Here is a 21041-nt window from a genome sequence, read left to right on the forward strand (position 1 = left end):
GAAATCCATTACAATTTTATTATGTGTAAACTTTAAATATTTTATAATCTCAAACTATTTTGTCTTTGTTTTTTCTAGATGATGGCTTACTACGAACTTGCATGACGTTCCAAATAACACTACAAAAATACAGGCGTGCTTACTTAACATTTTAAATGTTCATTTGCTATCCTAGAGCTACAAAAAACTCTTATTGATATAAATAAAACAAACGAAATCTGTATTTCCAAGTTTTACTTATTATTTTTTTTTTATTTTTTACTTTATAGGCTCAATATCTTGAGAATATTATGAAACTTACACATATTCAATAAATAATAAACAAATTTTTAACAACAAAACATAAAACTACAACTGTACGCTGAATAAGAAATAATTTTACAATTGAGCGTAAGAAGTATCAATCAAAAGATGTTTTCTGAAAATGAGTAGCAATGATCCCGTGATCAGCATCAACAGCCTAGTCGTCTTAGCGATATCGTTTTTAAGCAATTTAAGTCTTTTCTATTACAGTTATATTTGTAGCTGGCATAGCAACGATCGGAATATTAATTAAAAGAATAATATCTTAATTACAGTTTACAGTTTCTCAATATATTTTCATTTAATACGTACATATATAGCTATTTATTACAGAATACAGTTATTAATTTTTTTTTTTAACATAGTTGCATTGATCAAATTGATCAAATTTAAAAGAATTTAGCAAATTCTAAAACAGATTTCAAAACATTCGAATGCAAGAAAAACATTATAAATCGCAAAAGAAAATATGCGATTACCAAAAACTGAATAATCAGGCCTGCTCCGGTAATCGTAAAATTTTTTCGATTTCGTTTTGGGCGAAAACGAACCGTTTCCGTTATTAGCTGCTCCGGATTTCGGCAAATTTCTGCTATCGGAATGTTTCGTTTTCTCATCGTTTCCCACTGCTCAAACAGCTAACTTGTGTTTTTGGTAATAAGAAAACAACGTAAAGTACTGCCTTTTATATTTACAATTGCCCTTTTTATAAGCCAGAAAAAGGCAAAAATGGTAGAGTTAAGCAAATCTATGCACCTAAGATGCTGCCACACTTTTCACAGTTTTAATTCCGGTGGTCTCAAATAATTATTTGGTTAATTTGGACCATTTAAGTAATCACATTAAATAGCATTATTTATAAACAACCATTTTGGCGGTCCTTTAAAGTTATTAATGTATTCATTTATATTTTATAAGTATTTTTAACTGGATGTTTCGTTCCACCAACCATATGGCAACCTTGGCGATAACTTTTTGCGGTGAACTTATCGACCTATCGCCAAAACGAGAAAACTTGTTGAACACGGCAAAAATGTTGTTGTCAAATCTGAGGTGGTGTCAGAAATAATTTTTTTTTAAATAACTACGTGCCAGAATGATCTTGTGGTGGTGTGAAAATAAAGGTGCCCGTTTTTCAAATTGAACAAATCTTTCGTTTTCGATTACCGGAGCAATTTCTCGTTTTCAAAAACGAAAAAATCTTGCCGTTTTCGATTACCGGAGCAGGCCTGAATGTGTGATTTTTATAATCGCTTCCAATAATTTTTGAAAAAATATTTTTAAGGGGCACAAAGGGTCAAAATTAGCTTCATAGGGTCTTCCCACACACCAAAGCGCATCCACCGTCCGTTGAACAAACGGTCCATAAGGTTTTGCCGTTCCGAATATTCTCCAATGGACCGGCATCAAAGCGCATCTAAATCTAACGACCGTTTGTTTGACGATAGTAAGGCGATAGTTTTTCGGTGCAACTCTGATTTCTTCTTCTTAAAAGTGAAAATTTGACCAACACTACGAAAATGTATACACACTTGGCGAGGAACAAATGAAATATGGAATTTAAAATGTGGCGCCAAAGCTACAAGCATGCCCAAAATAGTTGTTGGCGTTTTTTTTTTTGTATATTCTTGCCCCAATGTGTCCCCTATTGCTACTATTTAATATAAAATGGAATTTGCTCTTTGTTATACGGTCTTCCCACACAGCGCATCTGTGAGGAACGTTTGGGATTTTTCGCAGATGCGAAACTCGTGTTCCCACAGAGCTGCATCAAAGTGCATCTGCATCCGAACAGCTGATCGATCAGCTGTGGCTCATGAAAACGTAAACAAAGGCTGTCGAATTGGCAGTTGCAAAGTTGAAATGGAGCATTTACCAACTATTTTGGCTGTTGTACAACAGCAAAAGGCACAGATTGCGTCAGAATTTATCCGCAATAAATTTAAATGAATTAAATGACAAGGAATTTTAGTTTTTCAAATGATTTTTCTCTAACAAAGAGCAAATTCCCCGAAGAGTGTCTATAGGTGGTATAGGCATCCAAAATCTTTAAAATAAGGTAGAGGTAGGCGGTTTATATTAAATAGTAACAATTCGGGACATATTGGGGCAAGAATATACAGAAAAAACGCCAACATCTATTTTGGGCATGCTTGTAGCTTTGGCGCCACGTTTTAAATTCCATATCTCATTTGTTTCTCGCCAAGTGTGTATACACTTTCGTAGTGATGGTCAAATTTTCAGAGTTGCACCGAAAAACTATCGCCTAACTATCGCCAAACAAACGGTCGTTACATTTAGATGCGCTTTGATGCAGGGCCAATTGAGAAAATTCGGAACGGCAAAACCTTATAGACCGTTTGTTCAACGGATGCCAGATGCGCTTTGACGGTGTGTGGGAAGACCCTTTTTTTGGAGCATTTGTTCAACGGATGCTAAATGCGCTTTAATGTTGTGTGGGAAGACCCTATTAGGCCATCATGGCCCTTAGTTGTCCGGATGTGTTAGTGTATGAACCTGGAGAATATTAGGCGGTTTCGAAATCCGTATGGATCGATGGCGAAGGCAACTAGTTCACCTGGGGCCCTCTTGGATGCTTCTTTTAAGGATGCCAGCACTGGGGGGTTAAGGTGTCTATTTGTGGCCTGCGCGGAAGCCGGGCGCTTGCCGATTAAATGCTCCAAAGCCTCGGAATCATCGCATTCCTTGCAGTTGTCGTGAGAACTCCCACTAACAGCCTGCGTTCTTCCCGTGGCAGATGCAGCAAGTAGTGGCTGATTCTGTCATTGCGCTCCTTGAACATGATTTTTGATATCTCACAGGACGTGGAGATTCTCTTCCATCTGATTTTTGCACGTGTGCCTGCCTGTCTCTCTAACTCGTCTTGAAGCGTTCATAGCGATCCATTTTGTTACTCGCAATCCCTACACGCCTTCATTTGCCTTGGTGGCTGAGGGTATCTAGTACTTACAAACAAGTTGACCTTCTCATGTGATCGGTTGATTAACCTGTATGTGGTGTATGGGGCTTTAAGTTTTCTTTTATAATAAAACGAGTTGAATTCTTCTTATAATTTAATTGTTAACAGTTTAGAGTTGGAAATGAAATGGAGCATTTACCAACTAATTTGGCTGTTGTACAACCGCAAAAGCACAGATTGCGTCAGAATTTATCCGCACTAAATTTAAATGAATTTAATGACAAGGAATTTTTTTTTTCTAATGTTTTTTCTCTAACAAAGAGCAAATTCCCCGTACAGTGTCTATAGGTGGTAGAGGCATCCAAAATCTTTAAAATAAGGTAGAGGTAGGCGGTTTATATTAAATAGTAACAATTGGGGACATATTGGGGCAAGAATATACAGAAAAACACCAACAACTGTTTTGGGCCTGTTTGTAGCTTTGGCGCCACATTTTAAATTTAATTTTTCAATTGTTCCCCGCCAACTTTGTTTACATTTTTCGTAGTGTTGGTCAACTTTTCACTGTTAAAAAGAAGAAATCAGAGTTGCACTGAAAAACTATCGCCTAACAAACCGTGGTTAGGTTCAAATGCGTTCTAAGCGCGGTCCATTTGAAAAAATTCGGAACGGCAAAACCTTATGGGCAGTTAGTTCAACGGACGGTGAATGCGCTTTGACGGTGTGTGGGAAGTCCCCATAATGCAGCTCTGTGGGAACACGAGTTTCACTTTTTTTGTGTGGTTCAAAATCCTAGAGTTTAGAATTTTACTCAAATTTAAATAAAATTATCTCATTTTGATGATTAAATTGTACCAGGGATTGAACCGGTGCCTGATTTGAGAACTTCAAGTATACTCACTTAAAATGCGGTGGCGGTGCTACTAATAATGCATCATATGCAGTTGTGGTGTTTTACCACCGCATTGTTTGTGCAAGGGCAAAGGCAACGCACAAAAATATGCGGTGGACAAAGACACTCTCAAAGACTGCCTCTTTTATGCGCGTCACTCATGAGTAAAAAGTCTATCAAGCAAAAGGTGCTCCTCATATTTGGCACCACATCGAAATATGCGGTGCCTTCGGACACGAGCTTATTCAATACGTTGCGTGTATGCGATGTACTTGTAGTTACGGTGCACTATTGTACATCTCTGAACTGTACCAATGAATTCAATTTTGAAGGACGGTTTTAGTACCATTTTTTTGAGCCTCCATACAGGGGTATCCCTTAACCTTGAGGAACCTGTTTTTTCATACACTTTTGTTGGATAGTAGCATTATAGAGGGTTAAGATAACAAACAAATTTACACTTAGTATTTTTAAGGATTTTGTGGTTTTATTTGTCTATTAAAAAAGTTGTTCGTTCTTATTTATTATAATTGGGAAGACAAATTTTGTTTATATAATTTTTCTTAATATTAAAAATATTTCAAAAATGAAGACATTCTTACTTAAATATACATTGCTTAATGATATATTGATTTTAATTATAACTTGTATTTATGCTTGAGTTTTAAGAGTTTCTATTAATTTTGAAGGGCATATATAAAACATATAAAACGTGTATTGAACGAGAAAATGGTAATTGAAAACATTTTTAAAATTTTTATAAAATATAAATATGTATATTGACTGGACTGTTTATAGATATCTACTGATTTGATGAATATTGTCATTGTTCCGTTCATGTCATCTACTGCATCATTTGTAGGTAGCGATTTTCCTCCAATAGTGAGCTCAAAGATGTTGTCATATCGTTGATAACCATGTTGGCGCCTGAAAATGGATGTGTTGAACTGCTAACATCTGGCCACACTGGCATTGACACTTGATCAGCAGTCGATGCTGTATTTTTTGTTGTCTCCATCCAATTTTGGCAGGATTGGACGTATTCTAAAGTACGCTGATATGTATCTAGTTGCATTGAGTTGATATTTGAATTATTTGTGGCTTCTGAAATCTTTTTAGTTGCGGCTAGAACTTCATTGTTAATATTTAAAGATGGGGACATTTGTGACTGACTTACAATACCGCATTGAATCTCATTATAATTGTGTTGATTCTGATTTCTAATTGACTTGCCAGCAGTGTTGACATTTAACTCTGGCAAACTAGTCATGGATGAGTCAATTATTTGATTTTGATTTGATTTCATTAAAGGTTGCGGTTCGATCCTTGGGAAGTTATTGAAATCGGGATGTAAACTTGGAATACCTTCTGTGTCTGATTGATCTGTTCTTTTGTGTTCTTTTGTTAAAAATATTTGATCTTGCTCTTGTTCTTGATCTCGCTTTTGACCCTTATCTTCTTTAACCAAATTTAAGTACTGTAACATCTCATCGGGCAATATTAGTTCCTCAACTTCATCTAGATTTATGCGTTCATTGGGATGTTGATCGTTGCACCGTGGAACACAGATGTTGGGAGGGTTCATAACAATATTAACATCGTTGGTTGGGTTAAGCATAGCTGTATTAACATTATCCACCTTCACTGGAAGGTCTTTCCTACGCTGCTGGTTGTCATTTTTAATTTTTATAGAACTCAGAATGTTATTTATAGGCTCAGCATTTTGCTGATTAGTTGGTTCTGATTGCCGTCGGGAGGATATATCATAGGAAAACTCCAGTTCAGATCTATAATTAGGTATAGAATAGCGACCGCAATCCGGAATTTGATTCGGATAACAATCTTCTCCCAAGTCATTATTTTGCAACCTTTTTAAATTCGTGGCAATTAAATGTGAGGAAGGCGGCGGAGGAAGACTGTGACTGTTGTTATTATACGAACTGAAATTTACCCCAACTTCGGTTTCATTAATAGATACATTAATCATGTTGTTATTTCCCGAAGGTAAGCTATAACAACTTGGCATTATATTTGACAATTGACTGGAGGAGCGACGCGAACAACCTGGTGAAATGGGATCATATAAGGAGGCGGCATTTGTCGTGACATTATGTGTTGTATGTGACGTACAGGGACGCATGGTGGATATCGATGAGAGCTGTGATGTCTGACTGCTGCGACGACTGGGCATGCTGCCATAATAAGTGCTGCTTGTAGAGTTTTGGCTATCACGACGCAGGCTCTGTTGCTTATTTAATATTAAATTACGATTATTTACTTGATTTTGTGACATTTCATCGAAAAAACCTAAAATGTCAGAATTTGGAGAAGCAACAGAGGCAACTCCGGGTTCCATTTTAAGTTCTGTTATTCTCTGGTTTAGTTCATTAATGCCAATTGTACGGTGATGATGATTACTTTCTGGTATGTTGCATAATCCCTTCGTTTGAAGACGACTTCTGAAACGTTGTCTAACATTTCCACCTGCATTTCCATTTCCACCACTGCCAATATTCACCATGGCTCGGAGTACAATCGGTAGGTCTGCTACATCGACATCGTCATCACAATTCCAGTTGCTGTCATCCAATGTCAGATTATCCACCAAGTGATCGGATGTTGGATAATGATGTAACGCGTCGGGAGCTCCATTTACCAACTGATGATTGTGATGATGTGGAGAGTTGCAATCCGATTCGGACTTGATGCTCGGACTGGACATTATTCCTTTGCTAACATGTCCATCGTCGCTGCAGGGACTCGAGTCGATGTTGTGTTCCTGCAGACTCTGCCGATTTTTATGACCGCCACTGCTATTGTTGTTGGCCCGATGTAAACGAGAGTTTACATCATTTAGGGGCAAGCCCTTGTGCTTCTTATTTGCATAGAACTCTGCGCCATGAACGGTCTTAACATGTTTACGCAACGAACTTGGATCGGTATAACGTTTCGTACAGCCAGGGGCCTTGCAAATGTAGGGTTTCTGCAACAGAAAACATTTATAATTAATTACACCATGGAATTTTATACATTTAAGCTAAATTTCTGGAAAAAAAATATCTTCTTCGTTTTTTAACATATTTTCTTTTAGATATGGCCATTATCCTTCATTTCAGAATTTCAATTTCAATTTGAAGAAAATCGAAGGACTATATCATATAGCTACCAAAAAAACGATCGGTAGAGAAAAATATAAAACTGTGAACGTAAAACTGTAAATAAAATATTTATTTATGTAATTAATAATAATATTTTTATTTAATATTTAGTTATGTAATGAAACTTTATATAACTTGGGCTTGTTCTGTATATATGTGTATTTATAATTTAATTGGTATTTGATTTTTTAAACCCGAAATATTGTTTTTTTATACGATTTAAAAATAATGTTTTTGAAATTTTATAAAAATTTATCTGGTGGAACCAAAACCTAACCCTCTTAAAAAAATTAAAAAACCTCAAATGGAGAAACCTTCGAAACAATATCAATACAGAAAACATGATTGAATATAAAAGAGCTAATGCCATATTCAGGAGGTCAATTAGAGATGCTAAAAAAGCCTCTATTATAAACTTCACTTCCGAAATCCAGCCTAACTCACGATAAACAAACGATACAGTTGGAACCATCACATTACTAACCTGAAAACATCCCTCTCCCGTCCCCTAAATATCATAAAACACCTCTCCTCAAGAAAATACAACTGCAACACAACCTCCCTCATACAAATTGTAAACTCTATCCTCATCTCAAAAATTGATTACTGCCTACCTATATACGGGAAAGCTCCCACCACCATCTTAAACTGCCTTAAATCGACCCAAAACTCTGCTATAAGAGCAGCCCTCGGGGCCTTTAGAACAACTCCTATTTATAACCTGCTAATTGAAGCTAAAATTAATACACTAGAAAACAGATGTAAACTTTTAACAAGCAAGTTCGGAACTAAACTTATTCTCTCTCATAACTCCCCAATAGGCAAACTATCCAAATCCATAGCCAAAACAAAAAGAAACTACAGATACCCTAGCACATTAGACAGAATCATCGACTCCTGCAAATCATTTTCCCTTCCATTCTCTCCCGCCAAATTCTACACGTCAAAAAAATTCAATCCGGGAATAATTCTTAAAGCCACAAACACCTCCCTTTCCCTATACAACAAAAACACAACTTCACCTATAACATACCACCAGCTCTTCCACTCTATTAAAAACTCCCTACACGATCACAAATTCATTTACACAGACGGCTCAAAAACAAATGACACTGTAAGCTACAGTGTAACCAACAATACTGACATAATCAAATATGGCCTCCTTCCCCAGTACTCCTCTGTAATCTCTAGTGAGTTAATTGCAATCCATGAAGCTATAAAAATTTGCTCTGGTTCACCCGGCAAATATGCTATATGCTCGGACTCCCTTTCCTCAATCAAATCCATTTCAAACATAAACAATTACTCTTACTACCCTAATACAATAAGATCACTTATTACCAAACTCTTTCCCAAAATCAGACTAATTTGGATCCCTAGCCACATAGGTATACAGGCAATGAGAGAGCAGACACAGCAGCTAAAGAAACACACAAATACCCTCTAATATTTACAGACAACTTCAACACCAAAGACATCACACAACTCCTTAAAAAACACTATACCGATAAACTGAACAGTCTTCAAGCACAAACTACCCAATGGTACAAACAGATCTTACTAAACACCCCAGCAAACTTCTCTTTCAAAACCACAAACCTCAACCGACAACAACAAATTATAATAAATAGACTACGACTAGGACACACACAACTCACAAACGCCCATTATATGAATAGATCCCTAACAAGTATCTGTCCCTTTTGCAACACCTCAGCGATAGACATCCAACACATTTTAATATACTGCACTGCACTTTCACATGTTAGAACAATTTGCTTTTCCAATGATAACCCAATCCATCTCCTTGCGAATCCAACAGCAGCAAACTCAAATAAAATTATATACTTTCTACACAAAATGAATCTCATACATAAAATTTAATTATAACATATTCCACACACATATCTTTGTTAATACACTGTAGAGCGGAAGGCCTCGGTAGCCATTGCTCATTAACCTTTGTTAACTTTTAGTTTATAACTATTAGTTAGCATTAAATAAATAAATAAATAAATATATCTATTTTATATCGACTGTTAGTTTTGGATCAATTCTTAATGATCTAATTGCAAACTGCAAGGCCATACAAATACGACGTGCCTTCCTTTCATGTTTTAATTGTTTCTACTCTATTATTCTGATTTTTTATACCCTTGCAGGGTATTATAATTTCAGTCAGAAGTTTGCAACGCAGAGAAGGAGACGTTTCCGACCCTATAAAGTATATATATTATTGATCAGCATCAACAGCCGAGTCGATCTAGCCATGTCCGTCCGTATGTCTGTCCGTCTGTCCGTCCTTCCGTCTGTCCGATTCTACGCAAACTAGTCCCTCAGTTTTAAAGCTATCTGAAGGAAACTTTGCATATAGTCTTCTATATACTCTCACTGATATATATGTCGGAACGGGATCGGACGACTATATCATATAGCTGCCATTCAAATGTTCGATAAATTTTTTGAAAAAATAATTATAAATTAGCTGTTTTTCAACATTTTTGCATCATTTTTGAGATATGGCCATTTTATATTATTTCAGAATTTTCGGGAAAATAATAGGAAAAAAACTATAACTTCGTTGGTTTTCAACGTTTTTTCATCTACTCCGGGATATAAGCTTATTTTATTATTCTAAAATTTTGGTATAAATTTCATAAAAATCGGACAACTATATCATATAGCTGCCATAGAAACGATTGGTAGATGTAGAGAAAATGTAAAGCTGGGAATGCAAAACTGTAACTGTCAAACTGTAAACATAATAATATAGGTAAAATGTAATGAAATAATATCTTCAAGGGTATACAAACTTCGGCGTGCCGAAGTTAGATTCCTTTCTTGTTAAATATCAGTTTACATCAGAAAAAAAACATAGTACATGTTTCTACCATCTCTTGTTGTTGCTTTTGTTCGATCTGGTAACGTTGTAAAGCTGGAAAAAGGTATGATTCCAATTGAAAATATGAATTTAATATTTTAGGGTACTCCCTATTTGACTTAATGATTAAAAATAACGGCAAACTCTCGCTATACATCGCCAATATTTTCAGTAATCCCGTCATTCAGTCGTCAACGGAATACCCAAAATCATTCGGCTTAAGACTCTAAGAATAGTGTGACGGAGTAACGTTTTGTATTGCTATTGGATGGTATAGGAAATACCCAATTTTTTTTTATATATGTACATAAAAGTCCTTGTTAAAGAGTAGTACTAGCGTAATGAATCTGCTCTTAATTTTAAAACGGTACAAGTTCTTATAAAAAAAACGCAGCAAAACACAAGAAGAAAGACTTACTTTCTTTTTTTTCGCTCGGGGGTACTATTATAAGATAACATAAATGTTACGGCCGGAACTTGTAAGGCGTTGTCGGATCAAAAACATAAACAGCTGTTTTAGGAGCCAAAGAAATGAATTGATATATTTTTAAACTCATTGTGAAGAAGGGAAATAAAAGATTTAAAACATTGCTCGTGTGGAACACTTTACTAGACACTTTTCTGACCTAAAACCTAATACTGAGAGGACGATGTCACAATTGTGACAGCGGCTAAACTCCATAAAAAGGAAAAAGAAGAACCTTTTCCCTCGTCGTTTTTACGGGCACTGACTTAACGAAAATTGAAAGGCGCTGCCAGATCAATAAAGTAAACAGCTTATATTGTGCTATCACAATAATTCATATCAATTATTCTTACAGGGTTAAGAGAAAGTTGAAGAAAAAATAATTGTAGGACCGAAATGTTCTGCCCTCGAGGAGAAAGTTGCATTGATAATGCGGTCATAATATAATCCCATAATTCCATAATATGGGATTTAGCCCACAAGGGGCATTTTAATGTCAAATTTGTTTCCACTGTGTCGAAAATCCGCTGTCACAATTGTAATAGCAAAATCACTATATATTTTGCTCGGTAACCGATTGGCAACCAGGAAAATCCATAAAAAGCCATGAAAATGACCCTTTTCATGTCTTCCTTAATTTCTTTGTTCACACTGGTTACCGAGCAAAATATATAGCTATTGTGCTATCACAATTGTGACAGCGGATTTTCGTTCTCTCAGTATATTTTTATACCCTTGCAGGGTATTATAATTTCAGTCAGAAGTTTGCAACGCAGTGAAGGAGACGTTTCCGACCCTATAAAGTATATATATTCTTGATCAGCATCAACAGCCGAGTCGATCTAGCCATGTCCGTCTGTCCGTCTGTCTGTCTGTCTGTTTCTACGCAAACTAGTCCCTCAGTTTAAAAGCTATCTGAATGCAACTTTGCATATAGTCTTCTATATGCTCTCACTGCTATATATGTCGGAACGGACCGGATCGGACGACTATATCATATAGCTGCCATACAAATGTTCGATATATTTGTAGACAAAAAATTATAACTTTGCTGTTTTTCAACATTTTTGCACCATTTTTTAGATATGGCCATTTTATATTATTTCAGAATTTCGATCAAAATTTTTTGAAAATCGGACGACTATATGATATAGCTGCCATAGGAAAAAAATTATAGTTTCGTTGTTTTTCAACGTATATTTATCTACTCTGAGATATAAGCTTTTTTTATTATTCTAGAATTATGGTATAAATTTCATAAAAATCTGACAACTATATCATATAGCTGCCATATAAACCGATCGGTAGATGTAGAGAAAATGTAAAACTGGGAATGTAAAACTGTAACTGCCAAACTGTACATATAATAAGTATAGGTGAAATGTAATGAAACTCTGTTTTGTGAGTGTTTTCACCATTTAAATCTATAATATAAACATCGAAACCAATCTGCAAGGGTATACAAACTTCGGGGTGCAGAAGTTAGCTTCCTTTCTTGTTTTTATTAAAAGTGTCATATAGTCATCATGCTCGCACATGTGTAAAATGATACAGCACTGTCATGTCTTTAATGAAATCTCTAATTAATTCGCCAGTATCATAATAGTATAAGAAGTTTGTATGGAAACAGCCAATTTTAGTTGCCGATATTTTCAGTCATTCAGTCGTCAAGGTAATACCCTATTTGTGTATTAAGCCTAGTACTCTAACGACGAAAATCCGCTGTAACACTTGTTATAGCGGTATCGGTGTTTATTTGGCTCGGTAACCAGTGTGACCAAAAAAATTAAGGAAAAGCCATGAAACGCCAAGAAAATTTACCTTTTATGGCGTTTAAGGCTTTTCTTTGGTCACACTGGACAGCTGTTTGTAAACAATTATTCAAAAAAAATATTTAAAATATTAATAAATATGGCATTAAAATGTCCTTTGTGGGTTAAATTCCATATTATGGGCTTCCCCTTGACAACCCCTATCAATGAATTATTGTTACACCCCGAGATCAGCTGTTTACTGTCTTGATCTGGCAACGCCATTCAATTTTCGCAGGCATCATTTTCGTCGTCAGAGTACCGGCAAAATCGACGAGGCACAAATTTCTTTTTCTTCCTTTTTTCACACCGTTTTTTTATATGGAGTTTGGCCGCTGTAATACGTGTTACGGCGGATTTTCGTCGTCAGAGTACTAGGCTTAAAAAAACAGCTGGAAATACAAATATCTGTGTCACCCGTTTCATCCCTTAAAAAAAACAGTTTTTTTTTTATACCCTTGCAGGGTATTATAATTTCAGTCAGAAGTTTGCAACGCAGTGAAGGAGACGTTTCCGACCCTATAAAGTATATATATTCTTGATCAGCATCAACAGCCGAGTTGATCTAGCCATGTCCGTCTGTCCGTCCGTCTGTCCGTCTGTCCGTTTCTACGCAAACTAGTCCCTCAGTTTTAAAGCTATCTGAATGAAATTTTGCATATAGTCTTCTATATACTCTCACTGCTATATATGTCGGAACGGGCCGGATCGGACGACTATATCATATAGCTGCCATACAAATGTTCAATAAATTTTTAGAAAAAAAATGATAACTTTGCTGTTTTTCAACATTTTTGCACCATTTTTTAGATATAGTCATTTTATATTATTTCTGAATTTTGGTAAAAATTTTATGAAAATCGGACGACTATATGATATAGCTGCCATAGGAACGATCGGGAAATTATTAGGAAAAAAATTATTGCTTCGTTGTTTTTCAACGTATTTTTATCTACTTTGGAATATAAGCTTTTTTTCTTATTCTAGAATTTTGGTATAAATTTCATAAAAATCGGACAACTATATCATATAGCTGCCATAGAAGCGATCGATAGATGTAGAGAAAATGTAAAGCTGGGAATGCAAAACTGTAACTCTCAAACTGTAAACATAATAATATAGGTAAAATGTTATGAAATAATATCTGCAAGGGTATACAAACTTCGGCGTACCGAAGTTAGCTTCCTTTCTTGTTTTTTTTGACACACCTGTTTTGGAACAAAATATATAGCCATTTTGCTTTCAACATTCTTAAAGCGAATTTATCTTATGTTAGTACTAGGCTTAAATATTAAGAATGTATTTTCAAAAATTAGCTTACATACCTCGTTGCTATGCGTACGATTTTGGTGCTTCGCGCGATCACTGGCATTACTAAACGCCTTGCTACATCCCGGATACTCACAGGTATATGGCTTCTCGCCCGTATGCGAGCGTAAATGGGTTTTTAAGTTTTCCAATCGAGAGTATGCCTTATAGCAGCCCTCAAACTAAAAAGAAAAGTCAAAGGTAAGGTATCACTATTTATATTAATTAAATTTAGCGTGAAAGAAGATATTGGTAAAAATAACAAAATAACAGTAATCCATAAGCCCAAGCGAGCATTATAGGCGAACAAATAAAATAATAACAACACGGTATCTTACTGTGCATTTGTGCGGCTTTTCACCTGTATGACGACGCATATGTACGACTAGCATATACTGCGCTTTGAATGGCTTTTCACCACGTGTACAATTCTCCCATCGGCAGACAAAGGCCTTTTTATTAGTCTGAATATGATCGTTATTTATGTGCTTAACAAGTTCATCTTGAGTGTTGAACTCAATGCAACAGCTACGCCAATGGCAATTGGTTTCAATAAAATCACCAGGTTCGTCTTTAATATCCGTTGTATCAGCATTGGCACAATCATATTCATTTAATAATTCTTCACTGTTGTGATGGCTTAATTTTAGATCAGAATTGGGCGTACATTTAGCAATACTATCTTTTCTGTATTCATAACGTTCTGATATATTCGATGAGGCACTATCGGCTTCTGCTTGGGCTACTTGAGTAAGGCCACCACCAGATGTTGATGAAGGCTGTTCAGCTGGTGCCTTATTTTTAACTTGACGATCGTGTCCTTTTTTCAATAACTGGAATAATTAATTAAAATTTTCATTTTAGTTGTGATTGATATATGAATATATAAAAATATGAGTAATATTAGGCTTTGGTACTTCACCTTGTGTTCCTCATAAACTTTAATATTCGGAGTAGTTGAAGATGTTGGTATTTGATTCGGTAACTGTAAGGGTAAGTCGCTGATATTTCGAGAAACCATTTCGGTTAAGTGATTTCCTTGGTTCACGGCAAATCCTACTGCAGCTGCTGCCTGTTCCGCCGAAGTCATGGGATTCAATAGTCCAGCACTGGCGCGCAACAAGTGTGCTTGTATCTGCTGTAAACGCGGCGCCAGTGTTGCGTGTGCGGCATGGGTCATGGGTATGTGACCGTAGGAGCCACTGGCAGCACTGCTGCTCCCTCGAGAACCATTCATTAGTGTGGCCAGAGAATTTGGCGAGAATCGAATCATTGAATTAATGTCAAATGAATCCGAATATGGCGATGAAGATAGCGCTCGCTTGCGACTAATACTTGCCCTAATACTACCACCAGGCGGCGGTGGGGGTCGTCTGTTATTACCATTATCGATACTAAATGGAAAATCGGTGCTGGCCAACGATCCAGCCGCAGCGGCAGCTGCCACAGCAGCATGATGCAGATCACCCAAGGAGCCCATGCCACATGTGGCCAAAAAATCACCTGAACCTAAGCCCAGACCGGCCAGATGGAAGGCCGATGCGGCACAGTTAACATACGGATCTGTATTAATTTAAAAGGTAAAAAGTTAGACATTAAAATAAGAATAGGAAAGAATTTATTTTAGAAATGGTAAAGAAAAGACTAATTTTATTTTCAATTTGGGTATTCCCTTGACGACTACTGATGACTGAATTACTTAAAATATACGCAATAGCTGGAAACAGCTGTTTTGTGTTGCAGATATTTTCAGTAATTCAGTCGTCAAGAAAATACCCTGAATAAAAAAAAAAGGAAAAAATAAATAAAACCCCCTCCCCATAATTTTTAATGTATAATACCATGAAATGATGCTGTTGAACTGCTACGCTGTAGCGAATAAAGCTGCTCCATATATCCAGGAATTCTATAAGCTGGATGAAATTCATGCGCATGTTGCGACTGTCCATGGACATGCTGATGATGCTGCGGATGATGATGATGCTGCGGATGATGTAAAGTGTTTCCACTTGAAATCGGTGGAATAATCGATGTTGCAGGAGTCTTAATTGTTGCTTCTGATGCTTCAGGAGTTGCTGGCATCATGGATGGTGGCATCGCTACCGAGCTGGAAACGTCTGTTGTATGTACATGGGAAATGCAACCTGGGGAACCTGAACCTGAACCCGACGGTAAGGCCGCAGCGGCAACGGCTGCAGCTCTTCGCGACGCTAAAAATTGCAATTCGGTATACCTATAAAATAATGTATTTTATATAAAAGATTGCATTTGATTAAATTTGGGTTATCTGCAGTGTATGGTTGAATTCCAATTATACACTGGGCGTTCTCTTGACGACTGAACTATTCAAAATATCGGCGTTGTATAGCGATAGTAAGCCGATATTTTCACCCATCATGGGAACGAAACATAAAAGTCGGCCTCTACATTTTCAACCAGCGGATTTACCTTAAAGGCCGGTACTAAAATAAATGATCAATAAATGATCTGAAAGCAGCAAAACTCCATATAATAACAAGAAAGGAAGCTAATTTCGGCACGCCGAAGTTTGTATACCCTTGCAGATTGGTTTTAATATTTATGTCATAAATTATAATGCCGAAAACAGACACTAAACTGAGTTACATACCATTTTACCTATACTTATTATGTTTACAGTTTGACAGTTACAGTTATACATTCCCAGCTTTACATTTTCTCTACATCTGCGGATCGCTTCTATGGCTGCTATATGATATAGTTGTCCGACTTTCATAAAATGTATACCAAAATTCTATAATAATAAGTAAAGCTCATATCTCAGAGTAGATGAAAATACGTTGAAAAACAACGAAGTTATAATTTTTTCTATTACTTTCCCTATCGTTCCTATGGCAGCTATAAGATATAGTCGTCCGATTTTCATAAAATTTTTACCAAAATTTTGAAATAATACCAGAAGCTCATGTTTCAAATTAGATTAAAATACGTTGAAAAACAACGAAGTTATAATTTTTTTGATTAATTTCCCGATCGTTCCTATGGCAGCTATAAGATATAGTGGTCCGATTTTCATAAAATTTTTACCAAAATTTACCAATATTTACCAAAATATAAAAAGGCTATATCTCAAAAATGATGGAATAATATTGAAAAACAGCCAAGTTAAAATTTTTTTTTCTAAAAATTTATCGAACATTTGTATGGCAGCTATATGATATAGTCGTCCGATCCGGCCCGTTCCGACATATATAGCAGTGAGAGTATATAGAAGACTACATGCAAAGTTTCATTCAGATAGCTTTAAAATTGAGAGACTAGTTTGCGTAGAAACGGACAGACGGACGGACAGACGGACGGACAGACGGACAGACGGACAGACGGACATGGCTAGATCGACTCGGCTGTTGATGCTGATCAAGAATATATATACTTTATAGGGTCGGAAACGTCTCCTTCACTGCGTTGCAAACTTCTGACTGAAATTATAATACCCTGCAAGGGTATAAAAACCGAGCGAAGAGAGAATAAAGAAGAACTTTCAGACTTTTCGCTTTCGTTGGTACTAACATAAAATAAATGTTGCGATCGAAAAGGCTAATCGAAAAGTCAGAAAGTTCTTCTTTTTCTTCTCGTTCGTTTTTTCATATGCACTTTTGCTGCCTTTAGAAATTGTATCTTAAGTTAGTAGCAGGCTTTAACGATCGCGGAAAATATCGGTTAAATTACAAAAAAAAACACATTCCGGTTATTCCCTTGACTACTGTAATTCAGTAAATATCGACGAAATATTGTAATAGTAGCCAATAATTGGAACGACTAAAAAAAAAAAAAAAAACAATGCCACTAAATTTTCAAACAAAATATTAGTCGCAAGACAACGATATACATTTTGTGTTCTTTTAGTCTTAATTTTTTTTTTAATTTTTTATCTTTATGTTAGCAATAAAAAACTTTAATTTTAACTACTGATTTTTCAGTCATTCAGTCGATATTCCCAGCAACCTCAGAGCCTCTCTAAATGACTAACGATATCGTATGAGCAGTTTGTATGGGAAATATTATAAATATTTTATTTTATTCTGGGTATGTATGACTGAAGGACTGAAGGACTGAATTAATGAAAATATCGGAGATAGCAAGCCTATATATTCAACTGGTTAAATTTTCGGCTAAAGCCTAGTACTGAGACGACGAAAATCCGCTATTTATTATAATAAACATTATAAATTTAAATTCTGAAAAACAAACCTATATTTATTATGTTTACAGTTTGACAATTACAGTTTTACATTCCCAGCTTTACATTTTCTCTACATCTACCGATCGTTTCTATGGGAGCTATTTGATATAGTTGTCCGGTTTTCATAAAATTTATACAAAAATTCTAAAAAAAAAAATGCTAATATCTCAGAGTAGATGAAAAAACCTTGATAAACAACGAAGTTATAATTTTTCTCTTAATTTCCCGATCGTTCCTATAACAGCTATAAGATATAGTCGTCCGATTTTCAGAAAAGTAAAACAGAAATTCTGAAATAATAAAAAATTGCCATATCTCAAAAATGATCAAAATATATTGTAAAACAGACAAGGTATAATTTATTTTCTAAAAATTTTTCGATCATTTGTATGGCAGCTATATGATATAGTCATCCGATCCGGCCCGTTCCGACATATATAGCAGTGAGAGTATATAGAAGACTATATGCAAAGTCTCATTCAGATAGGACATGGCTAGATAGACTCGGCTGTTGATGCTGATCAAGAATATATGTATATACTTTATAGGGTCGGAAATGTCTCCTTCACTGCGTTGCAAACTTTTGACTAAAATTATAACAATAAAAAATAATTAGGTATTACTTAAATTTCAAACCGATTCATCCAGTAGATTTTGAGTTATCGTGTTTGGTATGATCAATGTAAAACTCGACTCTGCTGTTAATGCTGATCCGGAATATATATTTATATTTCATAGGGTCTGAAATGTCTACTTCATTGCGTTGCAAACTTCTGACTAAATTTAATTTATTTATAATAACATAGATTTTTTTAGGTCAGCCATTAAAATCCAGAATACCAATTTCCGAAATTTGTTCCTATGACAGCTATAAGATATAGTCGTCCGATTTTCATAAAATTAAAACCGAAATTCTGAAATAATAAAAATTGACATATCTCAAAAATGATCAAAATATATTGAAAAACAGTCAAGGTATAATTTATTTATTTTTTATTTGTATGGCAGCTATATGATAAAGTCATCCGATCCGGCCCGTTCTGATATATATAGCAGCGAGAGAATATAGAAGACTATATGCAAATTTTCATTCAGATAGCTTGAAAACCAAGGGACTAGTTTGCTCAGAAACGTATAGACGGACATGGCTAGATCGACTCGGGTGTTGACGCTGATCAAGAAGATATATACATATGTACTTTATATGATCGGAAATGTCTCTTTCACTGCGTTGAAAACTTCTAACTGAAATTATAATACCCTGCAAGGGTATAAAAACAGCGAAGTTAAAACTGTTTCTGCAATTGTTCCGTTCGTTTCAATGGCAGCTATATGATGATTCGTCAGAAGATTAGTCAGAAGACTATGTACAAGGTTTCATTAAGAACCTTGAAGGGTATTATAATTGTATTCGGAAATGAAGGAGTTATTTCCGACCCTACAAAGGTATATCCTTATATATTCTTGATCAACATCAACAGCCGAATCGATCGAGCCATGTCAGTATATCCGTCCGTTCGTCTGTCCGTTTCTACGCAAACTAATTTTTCAGTTTTAAATTTATATGAAAGAAACTTTGCAGATAGTGTTTTGACTATTCTCACTCGTACATAAGTCAGAATGAGCCGGACGACTATATCATATAGAAACTATCGACAGTTAAATAAAAAATTATTACTTTGCTGGTTTTGAGATATTTGGCTTTCGGACGGCTAAATCTTAAATGTGTGTTCCTATGACATAGATAGGTAAACTGCAACTGTAAGCCTGGCTTATAATTTTGATCTAATTGAAAACTTCATGGGTATACAAACTTCGGCGTGCCGAAGTCAGCTTTCTTTCTTGTTTTTAACTAAAAACAGCTCTTCCAATACAAACTGCTTGTTAACTATCGCGATACTGACTCCGATGTCGCTGAATATATCTATTGAATGACTGAAAAGCCAGTGTGGATAAAGAGTTCGTATAAATCAACGTTTTGGTCTGCTAAATGAAAGATCCATTAGTTTAAAGTAATGTAGATTATTTTGGATAATACAAAAGGTATATCAATGTCCTACGACTATGTTTTGGTTGAAAATGTAGAGGCTGACTTTTTTGTTTCGTTTGTTTTACAATACATTCGCATTTAACCTTATATATAATTTTTATAGATTTTGTATTAGTTGCGATATTAAAATAATGTTTTTAAATTTTATAAAACTAAGGCTAGCCGACATGGCAAAAATCGGTAAATGCAAAAGACAATGTAAAAAATTTATTTTTTGTTTAGCTTCATATTAAAAAAATATGAAACGATACTTACGCAAGTGGAAAGTAGGTGGGCAAAGCGTAGGCGTCCATTCTATTTCAGCTATTAAAGCCTAGAATTATTATAATTTAAAAATATACATACATATGTATATATGTATATTTATATATATGGGTTTGCCGTCGGAGTTAAAGCGTTTGAAAAACCGTTAAATTAAATTAGATAATAGCACATTCACTAACTAAAACCCGTTTGCATTAGCATTTGCATTAAATAATACAATTTTGTTGAAAATTTCCAACCTTATAATTATTATTAACTTTTCACAAACATTCATTAAGTATGTAATGTGATTATCATTTTTCACATGATTTTTGAGAATCACCCGCACTTTTTTTTATTTAACTTTCACTAAATCATGTATAAGCATATTTTGATTTCGTTATGATTTAATAAATTGTAGTAAAACTAAATTATTTATTTTTGCTGCCGTCTTGTTGCTGTGTTTCTTTCGAGAGGAGGACTGAGCTATATTAACAGCTAGGCTCTTACAATGCTTCGCTTAGTTTAAATGAAGCAGTTCGGAGATCGTTTCTCACAAATACCTGCGCCATATAACACAGATACTGTCACAGATGCCAACATAGATACGGTAAGCACACAGACAGATATAACGGAGAAATACATAAACAAGTGCAACGCCGTGTATTTGTGTTTGCGCTACACAGATCATAAGCGAACGAAGGCGGGCGGATCGAAGATGGCCACACAATATACACAGCACACACGTACACACGCATCCACGAGATACTTTTTTGAATTGCCAGTG

At 35.4% G+C, this 21041-nt stretch overlaps 1 protein-coding gene across 2 annotated transcripts; it reads right to left on the reverse strand.

The window, feature by feature from the left end:
- Positions 1-4630: 4630 nt before the first annotated feature.
- Positions 4631-20746, reverse strand: ci (cubitus interruptus). 2 transcript variants are annotated; one of them, XM_070287667.1, is made up of 7 exons: positions 20267-20746; positions 15581-15972; positions 14662-15302; positions 14078-14572; positions 13757-13921; positions 5293-7098; positions 5049-5240 (listed from the first exon to the last, which is right to left on the reverse strand). In XM_070287667.1, exons 1-7 carry the CDS (start codon positions 20302-20304, stop codon positions 5181-5183), a joined length of 3597 nt encoding a protein of 1198 aa, XP_070143768.1. In that variant the 5' UTR covers positions 20305-20746; the 3' UTR covers positions 5049-5180. The 2 variants fall into 2 exon arrangements, with proteins under 2 accessions (XP_017026111.1, XP_070143768.1); XM_017170622.3 differs by having other exon boundaries at positions 4631-7098; positions 20267-20745.
- Positions 20747-21041: the final 295 nt, after the last annotated feature.

The sequence above is a fragment of the Drosophila kikkawai genome, chromosome 4, assembly GCF_030179895.1.
Source record: "Drosophila kikkawai strain 14028-0561.14 chromosome 4, DkikHiC1v2, whole genome shotgun sequence".
NCBI lineage: Eukaryota > Metazoa > Arthropoda > Insecta > Diptera > Drosophilidae > Drosophila > Drosophila kikkawai.